We start from the raw sequence: 20,046 nt of genomic DNA, 5'->3' as shown, positions 1-20,046 counted from the left end.
AATATCGGCAGCAGTTAATATGTAGCAGTCAGCTTACCTAATGCATTCTCTGCTCGCACTTCATTTTGATACCTGTGTGTGCGCACTCCCGTCTTCCGGCTCCCACTGGGATCTATTTTTATAATTCTTAGAATGTCTTAAGCCTCTTCAAACAATATTCAATACTGGCAGTTATGTGAGAAGTATCATGTTTCACCATAGTTTTGATTGTATGCTAAACTTAAAAGTTTAGTGAGTCAGTTCAAAGTTACATGAAGGCCAGGACATAAGATCTACAGTAGGACGACACTTGGTGAAACTCTCATTTGTTCACATATTGTGTTCCATTAATCCATTCAGGAATGTGGACAAATCATATTATACATTAATTGGCAGAAATAGTGAATGCAGCTTACTTTTGTGTAGTATAATAACAGCAATCTAAAATAATCTGCTCACATGTACAATCATGGGACTTATTTCCAAATTATGTTATTACTATACACGGTGAGTCAGGAGGCTGAACGAAAAACTTCATATGGACATATGCCCTATTGCGAATGGTTTCTGAGATAGAACACACGTAGTATCACTTTTGTACAATTTCTGGAATCACTTGAAAGCTGCACACTTCAGCGTAAACATGTCGCAGAAAAAATTTAAACTACATTTGGTTTCCTCCAAAAAAAGGACCCATTCATGTTTCTCTAGGACTTACAGTTTGCACATAAGAGAGCATGAGGATACTGAAAATCTGATGCGATGCAATGTGCATGCACTGTATCTTAGGTACTCTTTGTAGCTCAGTTTGAAGTAGTTTCCCGGCCTGATGGGAAACAAGTTTTCTGTATCAAACTGTTCATCTGAGCTTCCTCTACACTACTGTCATATGTTGTGAACAACAATGATGTTTGAATAACACAGAAAATAAGTAACAAAGTATTATTACATATGTTCTATCTCGGAAAACATTCGCAATAGGGCATATGTCCATATGAAGTTTTTTGTTCAGAATCACTTATATTATCATCCCTCAAAGCCTGAACCTTTCCTCCTGACTCACTCTGTATATCTTAGCAGGAAAAAAAAAAAAACTTTAGTGGAGAGGAAGTAGTTGCAACAAGGGGGAAGAGGGGAAAATTCAAAAAAATTTTAGTATTTTCCTCTTGCACTGCTCAGCTGTTGTTCCAACACTTCAAACTAAGTTTGAGGCAATTCAGCATTTTTTCCTGCTCAGTTGGTTGACATCACTGACATACTGACGTACCTTAACATCACTGTTGTTCTTGTACGTTAGTAATGTTGGTGCAATAAATAGCTATGTTCCTAATGATTATATGATCATTTTATTAAGAGAGTCCCTTATCTGTGTACACCAAGGGGGCAACGAGCAGTTTAAGGGACTAAAATTGTGAAGCTTATTAGAAGAAAGCAGCTAAGTTATAGAGAAAACTGTCTTATTAAACACAAAATTTATGAATGAATGACTTGCTTTAAAAGTGGTTACTTATCTGTCTGCAACAAAGAGCATTTGGGAAGGCCATCCAGTTTGCTGAATGAATGATTAGTGATTCTATTCAAACCTGAATTGATGATATTGCACTTGATTTTAATATTGCCCATGGTTCAGCATTTGCAGTTGTCCTCGAATCTCTAAATTGTCACATTGTTTGTACTAACTGCATAGTGACAAATTTGGAAGTGTTGAAATCACATTTAAGGCATTTTGAAGAGGAAAGACACTACTTTCTCTGTCCCATAGAGACATGTGGGTCTATCAGTATGACCCACAAGTAAGTGGAAGAATGTGTTGTGGCAATATCCATTTGCACCTACAGCAAAAATGTTCCAAAGCCCAGCTTCTGCAAGAAAGTTGATGATAACAGTATGAAATGTTTACTGTTGATTCACTACACTCAAACTGTGAATAGTGACAGCTAGTGTAAGATCTGAGACCCAAAATGAAAACAGAGAGGGATGCTTTTAAAAGGTGTGATTTTGCTTCAGGAAATTGTCCACCCTCATACAGCTGGGCAAGCAATCCGTGGCACTCAAAATCTTGGTTTTTAGGTGCTGGGGAACCCATCATACAGTTCTGACACAGCTCCAAGTGATTTCCATTCTTTTGGTCTGATGAAGGCACACCTGTGTAAATCAAAGCTGTCATCAGGTAACAAGGTTGTGGAGGGGGTGTGTGAGTGGATTGCGTGGCGCCACAGAATTCCTCACAGGACTAAATTAGGAAACTTGTGGAGAGATGGACCAAATGCATAGAAGTTGAAGGAAAAATGTAGAGAAGTGATGGTTTCTTGCAACACTGTTCTCAAATAACTCTCTCTCTCTCTCTCTCTCTCTCTCTCCCCTCCCCTCCCCCTCCTTCAACCCTCTCTCCCTGTCTATCTATCTCTCTCACTAGTGACTTGAGTCAAGAAATGCAGCACTATGCTGGACCTATCACCGTGGTGAAATAATGATTGAATGATTACCTTACTCCTTCTATTATTTGGATATCTAGAGTACTTGTACTGTATCTCCTATCTGCACTTTTCAGGATGTCAGAGAACTAATTTTCATCTTGAGACCATTTCTGTCTCATTCTGAAATTGTTTCATGGCTTACTTTGGCAATATGGAAGCTAGAAGACATTCCTTACTTGTATTTTGTAAAATCAGATGGCATTGTCATTTTTGGCAGAAAATATGAAGAGATGTTCACGCTGGTTCCACTCCAGATTTGTCACATTTAAGCTGGAAAAATATTGAACTTCTGCAAGCTATAATTTATTTTCTTGTCAACAATTTTCAAATACTCTCTGGAATGGAAATTTGATCTTCCTACCTCCTGTCTTTATGTTTTATTCATTTATTTGTGTTGCAGATTAACAGCTGCTTAGAAAGTTTATTTAAAGAAATGTAAGTTAAATATGAAATCTTTAATCAAAGGACTATGTCTAGCATTTAGAGCCTGTTGAATAGCAAAGATGTGGAGCATTCCAGGATATTTCCTCTGAGGGTGTTCTTTGACCAGGTGCCTTACAGTTCCACAGTACCAGGTGGCAGAATGGGGAGACTCATTTGCACAGTTCACACATTCCTCTTAAAATTGAAACACAGTCGTTTAATGAAATGGTGTGTGGTATCATGGAGAGTAATAATTTTCATACTTTCATGTATTTTGATCATGGTTTTCAGCCAGGATAAAAGAGATTGGGTGGATAATGTAGGTGTTGGGATGATAAGAATTTTTTGGCATTAGTATCACTGATTCTTATTTGTGATGTCACTGATGGTGTGTAGCCGGTTCCATTAGTATGGTGGCTGCATTGCCCGAATGGGGGAAAGTCTTTCACTTTTATATTGCTGTCAGATGTGACTGTTTCACCAGGTCACAACAAAAAGCCTCAATTGAATTTTGAGTATACACAATCAGCTCACAGATGTATGGACCAGCCTAATGTATGGCAGAATTATTGAAGTCTTTAATGGAGCACTGTGTCTACCATATGAAGTGACTTGAGTCTAATGCTGGTAGAATATAGCCACTGGAAAATGGTCTCAGGAGCCAAAACTGGTCATGACATTTAAAAGAAAAATAGAAGTGCAATTGGTTTATCAATTTGATTGCATATCCACAGTGCTCCACAAGCTGGACAAGAAATTCACTTTATATTATTTAACTCACTGAGAAAGACGAGGTTACATGTAGATGTTACTTTCAGAAGAAATATCATTACTGCTGATGAAGACACACAAAAGTATATACACTGACCAAGCTTTCAGAATTAATAATTAAAACTAAGTTGTAAAAAGAAGAAAAAAAAGGGGAGGTGTGAGGTAACAATGACATATGTTAAGTTCTGGAGGGTGCCTGGATGTGAGGATGTATTGGAGGGCAAGTTCACTTCTCTATCTTCCATGGAAACTAGTCTCAAGTGGGATGGTTCAAAGAGCCCTTGTGGTGCTGTAAGCACTCGTGTCCCTTGAATTCTGTTGTAGAGCATGTTTGACAACTGGTTACTGTGTCTCCCCAAGGCCCATTCATAAATAATCGGCCTACTAGTGGTGATCGTGCCTATATAAAACACCGTGCAGCAGTGGTCAATAAAATTACATGTGATTTCAAAAGTTTCTTTCCTTTTTATGCTGCAGAATTTACTGGTGGTAGGTTTCAGTACATGGTGGTAGGAAGCTGCATGGGCCAAGTTTTATAGTAGGGATGATTGCATGGGCTGGAACCTTGGAATGGAGATAATGGTTTTGGAATGTCATAATGTTTCACTACAATATTACAGAGATTAGGAGTGTAATAAAATCTGTCAGTGGGTGGTGTGAGGAGGGTATCAGGGAGAGAGGACCTAATTTCACGGCTCAACTTGAGAAAGTCATAGCCTTGGGGAGTGAGATACTTAAGGAAGGAGGAGTCCCTAAATGGAATGGTATTGTTTAAGAACAGTATTGGAGAGCCAATAAAAATGGATGAAGGCCTTAATGTATTATAAGAATAGTTACCATATGTAATGAACATTTTTGGTAAAAGAAAGTGAAATATTCAAAATACAGAGCCAAGAAATCCATCTAAGAAGTCAGTCCTGTAATGTGGCTTCCAGCCATCCAAACAGGCTTTAAAGGCCTAATGGTACTGATCAGCTGCCATGCCATCCTCAGCCCATTGGCATCACTGGATGTGGATACGGAGGAATTTGTGGTCAGTACACTGCTCTCCCAGCTGTTGTCAGTTTCCTTTCTTCTCAGTCGAGTAGCTCCTCAGTTGGCCTCACAAGGGCTGAGAGCACCCTGCTTGCCAACAGCACTTGGAAGACCCAGACTACGACCCATCTGTGCTACCCAAGCCCGACACCACTTAACTTTAGTGATCTGATGGAAACCATTACAGCAAGGACGGTTCTCTCAAAAAAGGACAGGGCCAATTTCTTTCCCCTCCTTTCCCCAAAACTGAACTTGTGCTCCATCTGTAAAGACCTTTTTGATGACAGAATATTAAACCCTAATCTTTTTTCACCCTTCTTAAGACCAAATATGATTGATAAACAGAAAATTAAGGGTAGGAAATTGATATGAAAAGAACTTCGAGTCACTCACCATTTCTGCGCACTGTTCAAAAAAGGCAACCACTGTAAAAATATTTTGTGCATTAATTATTAACTTAAACAGGAGTCCAAAAATTTGTCACTTATGTTAACGTCTAGTTTTCTGTTATTTGTATGTCAAATAGCTCCTGTTTTTAATAAGACTAAATAACATTAGTAATGTACAAATTTTATTAGGTAATTAGAGATAAAGCAAACATTTGGATTGGGAAACTGGTACTGCATTTGTTGGGAATCAGAGATAACCTAACTCTGGTTTGTTGGGTGGATATTTGAGCTGCCAGTTCCAATTAAAAGTACAGTGCCTTTACCACTGCACCATCTCCCTCAGTGCACTTTCCAGAAGAAAGGAAGAGTTACCTTCATATGGCACACTGACTGTGTCATCGACAAAACTAAAAAGATGAAATGTTCTGAATTGTGTTTAACTGAGGTAATAACTAAATGTTTTATTGACTACTTTTGCAGTGAGGAGACGTACACTGTGCTCGATTACTGTCCCCGGAACTTAGTGCAGATGGCAAGTGCAGAGACTGTATCGCACCTTCCTGTGAAGTATGGAGCTGATGCAGGCCGCAACTTGATTTTGCTCACAATGCTGCAAAACTATGAGAACAAAATGACTGAAATGGTATGCACAACTTTTGTTAATCTTATCTAATACAAATAACTTAATGAGTGGACTTAACTATTTCTTGCCTTTGTTTTTCTGGATGTATAACATTATCAGCACATCTTGCAGAACTGCAGCAGTGTCATCACATTATTTTATTGTTCCCTTTGGCCATTGTTCAATTAAAAATTGCTGAGAGTGACTGCAGGCAGCCACAGGTACTTTCAGAAAGCATTTTTTTTTTGGTCACCATTACCAGCTTCAGGCAAATGTGCCCATTTTCAGATTGCTACGTTGTATTCATTACATGAGGAATATTTTCAGCAACATGTCATCTGCTCCTGTAGTGAGTAAGAATATTTGTGCAGTTAGCACTACTTCATGTGTGGTGGAGAGAACTTACATGTGTTACAAATGTCCAAATGCATGATATCTGGTTATCTATATATACACTTTCGTGTGTGCCACATTTATAACATACACTTTGAAGGTTCTGTTATATGTCGGGCAAACTCATAAAAACTTGTATTTCACATCTGTTCTTAATCAGTACCGTAGCTTAAAATTTACCATCATATCTCACTATGTGATGTGCCTTTTCCATAAGTATCACCATTTCCTAATCCTCACACCTCCTTTTCCTTCCTGCGTCTTCCTTTCCCTTCATCCCATCTGCCAGAAGATGCGGCTACTGAATCCAAAAGCGTGCACATTTATATATCTTTTATATTTGTTTTCTCCTGCTGCCTGTTGGTCCATTGAATTTTCAAATACTGAGTATTTCTGTTGACATAACTATATGATGCTCTATTTAGTCAGTGATATTAGGTATTGTTCACCCAGACATGGATCCTGTATCGATGTTCAAAATCCTACACCTACCTACTTACTCCACAACATACTATGTGGTGCATAAGGAAGGGTAACTTGTATAACTGCTACTTATTCCATTTCCTGTTCACTCACAAATGTAGGGAGGAAAAATGACTACCTGCACCCTCCCGTAGAAGCCCTGATTATTCTTATCTTATTTTAATGGTCCTTACATCAGGTGTACATTGGTATCAGTACAATCGTTTTGTATTCTGTCGCAAATGCCAGTTTAGGAACGGTGGATAGGATCTTAGGTAGGATGTCCCTCATTTCCATTCAGGATGAGAGAGAATCAAAGCATTAGTGAAGGATATGGTTCAGCCACTCCAGTCCCTTGATATTGGGTGATTGGAGGGAGGGGGGCTCTGTTGCTGTTTCTTGTGTATGTGTGTGGGGGGGGGGGGGGGGATTTTTAGGTGTGTGAGAGTATGGCACAGGGATATTTATCGGTGGACCAAGTAAGGGGGCAATTGCCTCTATGTGAAGGCCTTGGTAAGGCTAGGTAGACCTCGTCACTGCAGCATGTCATCCGTGGGTGAGATGTTTGGTGTGGGAGGGATGGCAAGTGTCAGAATGCAGTTACTGTTGATGGTTAGTAGGTTTAATGTCAACAGGCATGTGGATAGAGCCATCAGACAGGTGGAGTCAATGTCCAGGAAGGTTGAGGAAGACCAGGTGAAGTGGATGAAAGAGGTGTTGAGGTTGTGAAGGAATGTGGATAGGGTGTCTTGGCCTGGAGGCTGGATCTTGAATTTGTCATCAGTGAACCCGAGCCAGACTGAAGATTGGGAGAGTAGGAAGGTTTTCTATATATGGCCGATAAACAGGTTGGCATATGAGTGTGTCATGTGGATGTCCATTGCTGTGCGGCAGATTTATTTGTATACCTTCCCTTCAAAGGAAAGGGAAGATATAATGATGGGAGGCCTCCACCAGCTATCTGACTCCTCCACCTACGAGCTCTCCCGGACTGATCCCATCCTGGCAGTCCAGCATAAACTCCAATCTCTACTGAAATCCATGTGCCGTTCCCAGAAACTTCCCCCAAGTCTGTCTCCCTCCTCACCTCACCGAGCGAGGTGGCGCAGTGGTTAGACACTGGACTCGCATTCGGGAGGACGACGGTTGAATCCCGCGTCCGGCCATCCTAATTTAGGTTTTCCGTGATTTCCCTAAATCGCTCCAGGCAAATGCTGGGATGGTTCCTTTCAAAGGGCATGGCCGTCTTCCTTCCCCGTCCTTCCCTAATCCGATGAGACCGATGACCTCGCTGTCTGGTCTCCTTCCCCAAAACAACCAACCAACCTCCTCACCTCAACACCACCCTGTACACCCACCTTCTAAATGCTCCCGAAAATTGACGCAGTCCTGCACACCATGTTGTAGCTGGTTTTTGTGCTCCCACTGAAAGAAATTCTTCTCTTTTGACCAACTAACTGCTCAAAACCTAGCATCCCACATCAAAGATACTATCTCCTCCACCAACTTTTCACCAACCCCACCCCTTTACCTCCTGGATCCCTACTCTTCGCTGTTGATTCCACTTCCCTACAGACCATCATCCCTCATTCCCATGCCCATGCCCATGCCCATGCCCATGCTCTTGCTGCTATTGAACACTACTACTTCCAATATCCTTCAGATTACCAATTCACTACTTCACTCCTCGTACGCCTTACTAACTCTATCCTAACACACGACTACTACTGCTCTGAAGGGAAGGTATATAAACAAATCCACAGTGCAGGTGTGGGTGCCCACATGATGCTCTCCTATGCCAACCTGTTTATGGGCCATTTCATTTATGTCTTCATGATCTGAACTCAGGATCAAGACATCCTATCCACATTCCTTCACAGTTTTAACATCTTCTCTCCAATCTGCTTCACCTGATCCTCCTCAACCTAGCATGCCATCTTCCTGGACACAGACACCCACCTCTGATGGCTCCATCCACACCTCAGTCCACATTAAACCCACTAACTATAAATGTTACCTGCGTTTTCACAGCTGACATCCTTCCCACACGAAAAAATCTCTCCCATACAGCTTAGCCACCTGTGGATGGTGTATTTGCAGTAATGAGAACTGGCTTGACCAGTATGCTTGAAGGCTTCTCAAAGGCCTTCACAGACAAACAGTACTCCCCAATGTAGTCCACAGACAGATTTCCCATGTCAAATCATTGCACAACCCCAGTTGTCCCACCACACCCAAGGATCAACTATAAAGGAGTCCCCCTTTGTCACCCAGTATCACTCTGAACTGTATAACAGGGCTGTCAGGATTTTATAATTTAGTAGTACCGAATTATGCAAAAATGTGACAGTGGGCATTAGATTATCCAGCACCATGCCATAACTAAATTTCAAGAACACAGAAAAATACTGTTTCTTGTGCATGTACTGACAATTTTGAAATCAATAATAAATAAAAGTTTGACAGCTTTGAAGTGTTGGTGAAAATCTCCAAACAATATTGCTTGTGTTGCTTTGGATTACACAGTAACTTGCAATTTTAGTAAATGTAATAATTACTCACACAATTTAGCTATTAATTACAAATTAAAAAAGATAAATATTTATACAAGGAAAAATGAGTAGTTTTTGACTCCATCAGTTTTCTGCAATGGCAAAACAGTATGTTCTGTTTGATAAAGTGCCAAATGTTTTATGAAAGTGAGTCAAAAATATATCAAAAGTGAGTTAAAACGTAGTCAAGTAACACACGGTTCCATTTTACTGATTTTAATGAATGATAGTTCCTACATTGATGATAAAAATATTTTTAATTCTTGGGAAACTGCATTTTACAAAGAGAAGGGTCACTAGCTGGATTTTTGTCATTGTGGTCATGTTTTAGTGGCAATAACCTTCATGTCCTTCACTTATTATTTTATGGCAGTGTAACATTAATGATTCCATATCTTTCCTTTTCTTCTAATATTCCAGTATATAGCCATGTTCCAGACAAATTTTGCTTGTGTATTCCATTATCATCACAAATATGTGTTGCTGCTGGCACTACTGCTGCTGTATTCTAAGCACACCACAAACCACCAGCTGCCACAGACAGTAGCTGTACTCAAAGCCGTTACAAAAATAGTCTCTATCTAGCGAGTGCAGCTCCCATACAACTACGTTAATGTGTTATACATGCTGCGTTTGCTGTCACTGCATATTGATGGTTTCTGCGTTATTAACCTTCGAGCGGGTGTGCCATTTTTTGTAACATGGGCGGGCGCACAGCGCACTTTGTACACATGAAAAGAATAGGTTTCCTGTTGTTACCAAGGTAAGTCATGTATGATCAAAATCACAGTTTAACCTTAGTTTATTTAAACAGGGAGAAAATAAAATTACATAATATGAGCTAAACTACTGTTTTGTTAAACAATAATGAAATAAATTTTCAATATAACTCTCTGTTGCCAGGGACAGGTGTTAAAGAGACAGTAATGATGCATTCGAACCATTAAGCAGTGCAGTTGCATCAGATCTCGGTTAGCTGCTTATTCAATCACTAATTATCTCGTAGACAACTGCCTCAATGTGGGATTATGTTGCCAGTTCATAACTGGGGTCAGTTTCTTGAACTGATCATAAATTTTTTCTCGCCTAGCTCACTTTGTATTTTTTATTACTGCTGCTCACTTGGACGTACAACAACAAAATTTATTGCTGTGTTACCTGAAGCAATACTGAAGGAATAGATATAGGTTTGCAGTTGTGAAACAAAAATGGAACTGCACAAAATCATTTTATTTTTGGTTGGTGCACTTTATACATAGGTGCGCTCGCTCGAAGGTTAATCTTTTGAAAGAGTTCATCACAATAATAAAATCATCAATGTTTACAAGTTTCTTCATTCAGGAAAATGCCAGCATTTGTGCAAACAATTCTTTATGCTTCCAACAAATGGTGGTAAATGTTACATTCATGGAATACTGGCACCTACTTTCAAACATCTCAAAGATCCCTGTGAACTAAAATTTACAAATATACAAATCAAATTTATGCTATATCTTAGTGTTATAAAAGTGAGTGTGTTTAAATTTGTGTTATTGTCTTTACTTAACTGTGTCATTACAACTGGAACAACTGAACCATATCCTTCACCAGGGCGTAGATTCTCTCTCATCCTGCCCTGCAATAAGGTCATCCTACACAGGATCTTTCCCACCCCTCCTACAGTGGTGCTCACTTTCGTGCTGAGCCTTCACAACATTGTAACCCATCCCTAAGCCACTTCCTCTCCCAATCCCTGTAGTAGATGAAGGTGCAAGGCCTGCCCAGTCCATCCACCTATACTTCCTATTCAGCCCTTCAGAGGCTGAGCCACCTGTGAAAGCAGCCGTGACGTAAGTGAACTCTACTGCAACCACTGCACAGCTTTTTGTGTCAGTGTGACAACCAGCCAACTGTCCACCAGTATGAATGTCCACTGCCAAACTATTATCAAGAACAAAGTTGACCATCTGGGGGCACAACATGCAGCTGAACACATGTTCAGTTGCAATGGCAGCTTCACAACCCAAGCCATCTGGATCCTCCCTTCGCCACGTGCTTTTCTGAACTATGCGGATAAGGGTTATTCTTAAGATATGTCCTTTGCTCCTGTAATCATCCTGACCTCAATTTTGGGTGACCCTCTGTCCCTGCACCTTCACCAAACAGTTTTCCCTTCCTCTGCCCTGTCACCCTGCCCAATTTATGTCCTCATGTCTCCTTAAGTATATGCTGCTTCCCACTGGCCTCTACAGTCATCCCAGTGCCAGCTGCATTCATAGCCAGCAAACTGGCTGGCGTCTGTCAGAGCTGCTAGCCACTCACCCACAATCCTTTTCCCTGTCTCTTACCTCTTTCTCCTCTACCCACCCAACCCGACACTACCCCCAACACAGTCAGTCTACCTGCTTGAAAATTTAAAAATAGCACTGGCACTGTTAGTTCAGCTGGCATCATGTGCATGTATGTGCGCGTGCATGCAAAGGTGTGTGTGTGTGTGTGTGTGTGTGTGTTTTTTTTTTTTGTTTTTTTCACTGTAGCTCATCAAAGGATAATTCCATTTTTTCTGTGTGCTTATCTATGATCCAGTGCTTCTGCATTTCAGAGAGTGGTCTCCTTTAACCCAAAATGTAGTATAGATAAGTTTCTGTTTTCCAACTGCAACATTTAATTTTCCATCATGTCTACCTGTGACACTTGCTTCTTTTTTATGTGCATATCTTAAACTACAGCTATCACATGTTCCATTACATTTAGCACAAAATGCATTTCCTTTTCACTTTCGGCTTCCACTGCTGTAACAATAATTAATCATATTGTGCTAATTTTGTGTCCTTAATAAACAATAACAGTCCTTTAGGTCTGCCAAATCCAACTCAAGCTGCTACATTTTACAGTGCTACAATAAACTCTGAAATACCATCACATTGGCATTTTGAATGTGCTTCTCCACTCCAACTACTCAGTCGTCTCACATTGTGTTTGTAAACAATAGCCACTTGGTGGTGGTTGCAGTTGTGAAGTTGCGGAAAAACCGTAAGTGTGTGCCTGACTCATTATCTTGGACTCTGGTGCCACTGTGAACAGAGCTGAAGTCAGCATACCTTATTCCTGTTCTGTTTCTTTGTGTAGAATGCACGTTAGTATTTGTGACGTGTACAAATCCTCCTTTCTGCATATAAAGTGGCACTGACTGCATACTGCTGGCACTCAGTACAGGAGCAGACATTGTGTTGCTGACACATCGGCTGTCGGAGAAACACAATTGCAGGGATCTGACGATTGGCACAGCTGATAAAAACCAGTGATGGCAGCTGAATATAACCTTTTTAAAAGTATTTATAGCTATTTGAGCTCTTCTTCAACAGTGTTGAATTACATCCCATGTCAGCTCCTCATCATATTCTGTTCCTTCAGAATTGATGGTACTTCAAAATTTTGATATACTTGTACTGCAGTTGTACAGCATCACAAGGTAGTTAACAACATGTGATGTCTTGTGACCTACAGGTTCTCTCTTGCGGTCTCGAATCAGACCGCCAGCGGTGGCTGGAAGCTGTAGCTGAGCCACAGTCGGACAACCCTGACGAGACAGTGTACGAGGAGTGGGACTGTCCCCAGGTCCGAGCTGTCCATGCCTACGCTGCGCGTCAGCCTGACGAACTGTCCCTGGATGTCGCAGATGTCGTTAATGTTTTGCGAAAAGTGGCTGATGGTGAGTCAGTTGTGTTTCTTGTTGCAATATCGTTTTGTGTGCAGTGCAGTACTGGCTCTTTATATGTGTGTGTGTGTACGATTTTTTTGGTGTCATCATTATGCCCAAAGACTGACTCGATGCACCTCCCTACACTAATCTATTCTGTGTACACCTCTTCTCTCCGTTACTGAAATGACAATGCCTTGATGTTTCAGGATGTGTCTTGCAACTGATTGTTTCTTCTAATCAAGTTGTCCCATAAACTTTGTTTCTCCCCATCCATCCTTCTAATCTTCAGTATTCTTGTGTAGCTCCACATTTCAAAAGCTTCTGCACTCTTCTTGTCTGTACTATATAATCCCAGCATTTGCCTTACACACGAGGTTATTTTGTAGACTTTATATTCAGTTGCTATTTGCCTAGTTTGTCTTTCTTTCTTTCTTACTTAATTTCTTAGTTTCTTTGTTGCTGGTTAGTCTTGTTTGCGGTTCTGTTGTTGTAGTCTTTGTCTGTGTTTTGTTGGGAGAAGAGACTGTTTTGTCTTCATTGTTGTGAAGCACCTGTGCTCCGGGCAGTGTTCAGTAATATTGGAGTGCATGTGCTCTGCGCCATGGGGCATGACTTCTCCAACAATGGCTAAGACTGTCTGTGCCTCAAGCACTCCAGCTTTGGCACGGGGCGCCATTACTTAAAAACTATAAGGGGCGATCAAAATGTTTCCGTTTGAAGGCCATACAGTCCAGAATCTGTATTATGCAAATTGGTCATAATCGCTGTGAGTGTTGAGGCAGTCGTCCCATTGATGCACCAGGTAGAAGATACCCATTTGGTAAAACACAGTGTCCAGATATCTAAAAAAGCCTATAACTGCCTGCTGCACATCCGCATCCGACAGGAATCATCTTCCCTTTGTGGTCCAATGTTCCCTAACACTGTCCTTAAAGTGCTCCAGCTTTGGCACAGGGCACCATCAATTCAAAACAATAGGGCCAATCAAAAAGTTTACATTCAAAGGCTGTACAGTCCAGAAGGGACCAGAGGCAGTTAATCACATGGAGATATCGGGACTGCAGGGGATTTCTTGGGTGTCTCCCAACTGAGTTTGTGTAACTTGGATTGATGTCTACCGGTGTACGTCTTTTGGCAACTGAGAAAAAGAAAACAGAACTTTGGTCCTGTTTGTAGATGTTGGGTAATAACATTGCCATAGTTAACATTTCTGCATTTACTGCATGCAAGCCAGAAAGCCACAAATGCCACACTGACCTCTTGGATACATGTCGGTGTTTATATACCCACATGGGAGTCATGCTGTGTCACATATATGCTACAGCAATGCCCTCAGAGGGAAACTTTTTGATTGCCCCATTATATGAAGACAAGAGAATCCTCGCACAAGTTTGTAGTTTCTAGGAACAGTGTCATAAACTGTCAACTCATTATCTTCGACTCTTGTACCAGCATTTTTTTTATACTAATCCTCAAAGTTGACAACTAGAAACTAAATAAAATTTGAGCCTAAATGAGCCAAGAATAAAGAAAGCAGTCCATAAAATGAAATACGTATCTTTACAGTTCCAGATTGCTCACAGTGTGTTGAAGTGCCAACTTTTGTGGCACTGTCCAGTGACTAGGGACCAGCCTGATGAAGTTTCAGATTAGATACACTAGGCCTAACTGTTTCATAGGCCTGTAGTGATGATAATCTTGAGAATGTCAAATGTATTAAAAAACAAAAATACGGGATACTTATTTACAGAAGAACTTACATGCTTAACTTTCTTCAACAGATTCTAAGGGTTACAGTTCACAAGGATGTGAAAAAAGTCAAAAGGTTAAATTTTTTTTCATTCGCACATTAATTTAAAAGGCTACCCCAAATATTTATACGTATATTTACTAAGGTAATTCTTGGTCTGTTGTCATCAAGCATTGTTAAAAAACAAAAACAGTTTTAAGGCTTATACAGATTGTATCTGATTCTGCTAAGAAATTCATCTACACAGTAGGTGTTTACTACGAACAAATGTTTTAATGTGCTCTTAAATTGTAATTTTGTGTGTGTGTGTGTGTGTGTGTGTGTGTGTGTGTGTGTGTGTGTGTGTTCCCTTGCTGCCACTTGGTGAGTACATTATCACACACGTTGTGTTTCTTTTATACTTTGAAGCATTCTAATGGTCTGTAATGCTGGTGCATATGTTACTTTGGCTGTGTTTGTGTAATATATACATCATAAAATAGTGGTAATGTGTTTGTTTTACAATTTACAGCTATAGTCTCGTGTTGTATGATTGAATTGGAGTTTTTAGAGCAAAAGTTCTTAAAGTTTTAGCAACATTTGTTCCACTTTGTGTGGTCTTTTTTTAGCGTGTGCCTTGATGGCTCTACATTTAGTTATTCTGTACAGAATAAGAGGCTGACAGCAAGAATCGTCAAATAGAAACTTGTTCAGGCTATTCCTACAGTGTGTAGATAACAGTTGTTTTATACATATTGGTGTAGTTACTCAAGGTAGTGGCTACATTTACAATGTTGCTTTCAGCCTGTGTAAGCAGTGTAGTTGTTTCCAACAAATTGTGTATTAATCGTCTGTTGCTCACGTGGCTGACACTAGTTTTCCCCAGTCGGTTTTGTCTGACTGGGCTGGATTGTGTTCACATCATTTTCAGTACTGTTGTGTTAACTCTCTGTCTGTTAGCTTCAGCCATTGTTGACTTTCAATTACACAGGTTACATTGCTTATGAATCATTATTATAGCCTGGAGGACACTGGTCTTCACAGGCTGTGCTGTGTCAATCTGAAACAAAATAATGTTACATTACGTTATTGGTTACCTTGACTCAGTCCCCCTTTCATGTGTGTAATTTTAGGTATATTGAAGCTGATGCAGCTAATTTCCATCTTATGTAGTATTCTCTTTATTTTAGTTTGTGAAAAAAATGTCAGAGGCAGAAAAACCTCTCTCACAGTTTAGTAGAGATTCTAATCTTTAACTGGAATGGTTCTATGAGCTGAATGATGAAGATCCTGACAGTGATGCTACTGACTCAGAGCTGATTCAGGATCAGAACAATAAATGTTATAAAATCATGAATTTGAATCTCAGGAAGATGTAATTTAAGTGTTCACTTTTTTGTGTGGAATAACTAAATGGAGGAAAAGTAATTATGTTGGAAGAATGTGTTAGAAGAAGATCTTGTAATATTATTATACATTTACCAAGACCCATTAATGAAGCTTGTATGACAGACAGAAGTAGATATCCTGAATTTAATCTTGAATAAAAATATCATCCTTATTATTGCAACTTGTACTCATGTTTACATCAGTGAAATTCATGGTAACTTTTCTAACGAAATGGTTGCTGAAGAAACAGGTGCTATAGACATCAGAGCTTTCATTGGTTTGTTGTATCTGTGTGGAGCTCTCAGATGTTCTAGAAAGAATATTTTGTAGTTGTGGTATAACACGAGAGGCAATGATAGAGGGAGGTGGTGCAGTGGTTGTCACACTTTACTCGACATTTGGAAGGACGACATTTCAAACCCACGTCCGGCCATCGTGATTTGGGTTTTCCATAATTTTCCTAAATCGAATCCTGGGATTGTTCCTTCGAAAGGGCAAGGCAGATTTCCTTCCCCATCCTTCCCTAATCCGAGTTTGCGCTACATCTCTAATGACCTCGATGTTGATGGGAAGTTAAACACTAATCTCCTCCTCAAGCAGCAATGGACATCATGTTATTTATGCACAATTTAAAACCAATTCAGGTTTTGCTTGGCATGTTAGAGGTTCAATAATATCCATAATAGAGATGTTCACAGAGAGACTGACAAGTTGGCCACTGCCAGATAGGTAGTAGAACTGTTTACGAACAGTTGCCAAAAATATTTCTCACTTAGTGAATACCTTACTGTTGATGAACAGCTTTTTGTATTCAGGGGAAACTGCCCATCAAGGCAATATATTCCTAGCAAACCTGCAAAGTATGTGTTAAAAGTGTTTGGTTTGGTTGATGTAAAAATGGCTTACACTTTTAATGTAAAATTTTACATCAGTAAGCAACAGCAGGAGCCATAAAATACCAGTAATTTGGCTGAAGATACTGATTTTAGAGTAATTGAACCAGTACATGGTACAAACAGAAATATTACTAATGACTAAATGGTTTACCAGTTTGTTTTTGGTCAATAAACTCTAGGCTAAGAAAGTGACATATGTCAGAACAGTACATAAAAACAGGAGAAGTGCTGAAAGAATTTCTACCAAAAAGATAAAAGTAGCCAAAATCATCTATCTCCACATTTCAGCAACATTGTACATTGGTGCCACACTGTCCAAGTAAAATAGGACAGCATTGGCAGCATCAGTCATGCATATCATAGCAGTGATGCCATAGTCCCTCCAACAGGAGAGCAGAAGAAACCTCAAATGATTACTGTCTTTAAGTGGGGACAGATCTTTTGGATCAGCTGTGTCAGAAAAACAACATGTGCAGCCCTAAATGCTTTATTGCTATATAAATACGAATGCATGGCTTTGAATTAGGGTGCAAAGAGATTTGATTTTATAGAAAAATCAGTTGGGAAAAAATAAAGCCTCAAATAGAGCAACATTGCCTTTTAATAAGTTCAGAAGAAGCAGCTCTTGGAAGAAGAGCTGAATTACTGTAAGGCACTCTAGAAATTGTGGAACAGCCAAAAAAAGCAGCTGGATAATGTGGCAGATGTTACATGTGAAGGAGCATGAAATAAGACAATCCATAGACGATGTATTACATGGAACAAGTGGAAATGTGCAGGTCATCTAAAAGACATATGCATAAACTGTTTTGTCAAATAATATGTTTCTTATTTCAGTTTTGTTTGCACTTTATTACCTAAATTACTTTCGTGTATGCTTATTAGTTAGATCACTGTTTTGAAATAAACATTTCCATGTTCTTTTGATATGTATTTGAGTTGTTTCATGTACCTCAGTGTTTACATGGAAAACAGATGTTAATTCGTTATTTTGAAATGTAAGACTGGTTCGAACATTACAGCATATTATACTGTATGCATGTGTTAAATGTGTTATATTAAGATTTAATAAAACAGTCCTAAAATCATTAATATACAACATTGACAATGTCCAAACATACCCTTTTTCTTGTGGATAACACCTGCATCTGTGCTAGCTAAAGTGTCGGGCATTATTGTATGAGTAATGGAGTGTTAGATAATAAACTACAAGCTGTTTTCTGCTCTCAGTTAATGGTTGTCTTGACTCATTCCAAATCCCTGGAGTTTCCCCTTTTTGATGGGATCTAACAGACACAAATCTCACAAATCTTTGTGTGTGTGTGTGTGTGTGTGTGTGTGTGTGTGTGTGTGTGTGTGTGTGTGTGTGTGTGTGTTTACATTTCTTCTTAAAATCTTGGTGGCTGGTGCCTTACTTTACTGGTCCTTCACATTTTTTCTGTATTCTTTCTCATTAGCTATTGCTGAAGATACTTTTCATATGCAAATCGTGGACCTGTGTGTTTTATTTATTTCTATTTTTGTTTCTTCTCTCTTTGTCATATATTTGTGAATTTGGTAGCTTTATGTATTGTCCCCAATCCCATTTTTACCCCACCTACAACTTTTAACTTGTTTCTGTAGCTATAATATATTTAACTACTGTTGCGTTCAGTGTTGACCTTTGTAAACACTAATGATTAAATAATTGTTTCTCAGGTTGGTACCAGGGAGAAAGAATAAGAGATGGTGAGCGAGGTTGGTTTCCAGCGAATCATACTGTGGAAATAGCTTCAGCACACATCCGTGCAAAGAATTTGAAGCAGAGATATCGCCTCTTGGCTCTATCTGCCAACTTCCTTGAGTCACAACGAAAACAAAAATGACAGGTCTTCCACAGTTGACTGATATTTGTGGAGGTGTATTATATCATTGTTGCTGAAATGCCACACCTCTGTGGATATTGTTCAAGAGGAAGATAGAGTAAGGAGGTGTGTGTGTGTGTGTGTGTGTGTGTGTGTGTGTGTGTGTGTGTGTGTCCATAGAACATCAGTCTGTTCTTATTATTGAGACCCTGTCAGTATTGTGTACATTCCATTCCTGTTGTGCTGTTTTTCAGCAGAGCAAATGAAGTAAGCTTGAAAACTGATTGTGCCTTTCTTCCTGTCTCATATTGCATTGGAAATTTTTATTCTTGGTTCAAGTGGTAGCTTTATCTTCATGGAATTTCTGAATATGTGAAAGTCTAGCAGGATGACTGCGTAACTTTTTTTGTAATTTTTTGTTACCTACATTACACTATACTTATAGGCACATAGTTTTTGTGGCATTTTATTGATACAATCGTTTTCTGGTGCAATAATTCTTTAAATAAAAGACTGAATTTTTAAAATGATTAAAAGACAGAATTAACACATCCAGTAGTGCTGTGTACAAAATTCTAATTTTTCTCTGGAAATCACGATATTATTTGTGGAGCTTACAGAAGTGATGCTCTTGGATTGCAGTGTACTTTTTTTCTTGTGTTTGGAGGGCCTCTTGCAGGCAGAAGACAAGAACTTGACTGTGATGATGTAGTAGTCATAATTACATCACAATGATCATTCAGTTTACACTAAACAAGAAAACATTCTGGTCACACTGCTCACCATATTTATTACAAGTAAATTTTAGAATATAAATATGTAAAAAAGATCTGTTTTTATTGCAAATTGATTCCAGTTTGTTTATATTTTGAAATGAATATGTATATTTTATAAATATGTGAATAAAATTTAAAGCTGTTTTTGTCATTACATTGTTATTAAGAAGTTATTTTTTATTCAATTGAATATTGTATCCATGTATGTTGATAGTATGAACTTATCACTAGAGCCCAGATTTTTTATCTAACTACTTATACTTTCCATCCACTCCTATGCACGTGAAAAGTGTAAATCTGCATGAATTATGTGGCCAGTGTTGTTATATTTCATTTAATCATTACGTTTATGTACTTTAACTTAATGCTACAGGAAATTACATATTATTGCTTACTACACTTCGTATTTCCCCACAGTCCAGTAGGCTACTCCCTAAGAAAAATATCCAGATCCAACCAGCCATAAAAGCAGATGACAGAAAGCAAATCATCTCTAAAAATCACAATCAAGTGCAACAAAAGGTGGAGTTTGAGTTGGATAATAAAGGACATGTTTGTCTTTAATTTTTTAAAATACAGAATTTCAATTGTCAAAAGCAAAGCAGATACGATAACAATACTGTGTAT

General features: G+C 39.1%; 1 protein-coding gene across 1 annotated transcript in view; it reads left to right on the top strand.

The window, feature by feature from the left end:
- LOC126175148 (uncharacterized) overlaps nt 1-19,573 on the top strand; it is a 215,756-nt gene extending 196,183 nt beyond the window's left edge. Inside the window, exons 22-24 of the mRNA XM_049921710.1 lie at nt 5,555-5,717; nt 12,590-12,794; nt 18,498-19,573. Coding sequence (XP_049777667.1) covers nt 5,555-5,717; nt 12,590-12,794; nt 18,498-18,664 — 535 coding nt within the window. The 3' untranslated portion in view covers nt 18,665-19,573. The remainder of the gene's footprint in view (nt 1-5,554; nt 5,718-12,589; nt 12,795-18,497) is intronic.
- Nucleotides 19,574-20,046: the final 473 nt, after the last annotated feature.

The sequence above is a fragment of the Schistocerca cancellata genome, chromosome 3 (genome assembly GCF_023864275.1).
Source record: "Schistocerca cancellata isolate TAMUIC-IGC-003103 chromosome 3, iqSchCanc2.1, whole genome shotgun sequence".
NCBI classification, from domain to species: domain Eukaryota; kingdom Metazoa; phylum Arthropoda; class Insecta; order Orthoptera; family Acrididae; genus Schistocerca; species Schistocerca cancellata.
The sequence above is the reverse complement of the archived record's forward strand: the minus strand, read 5'-3'. Positions and strand labels throughout refer to the sequence as shown.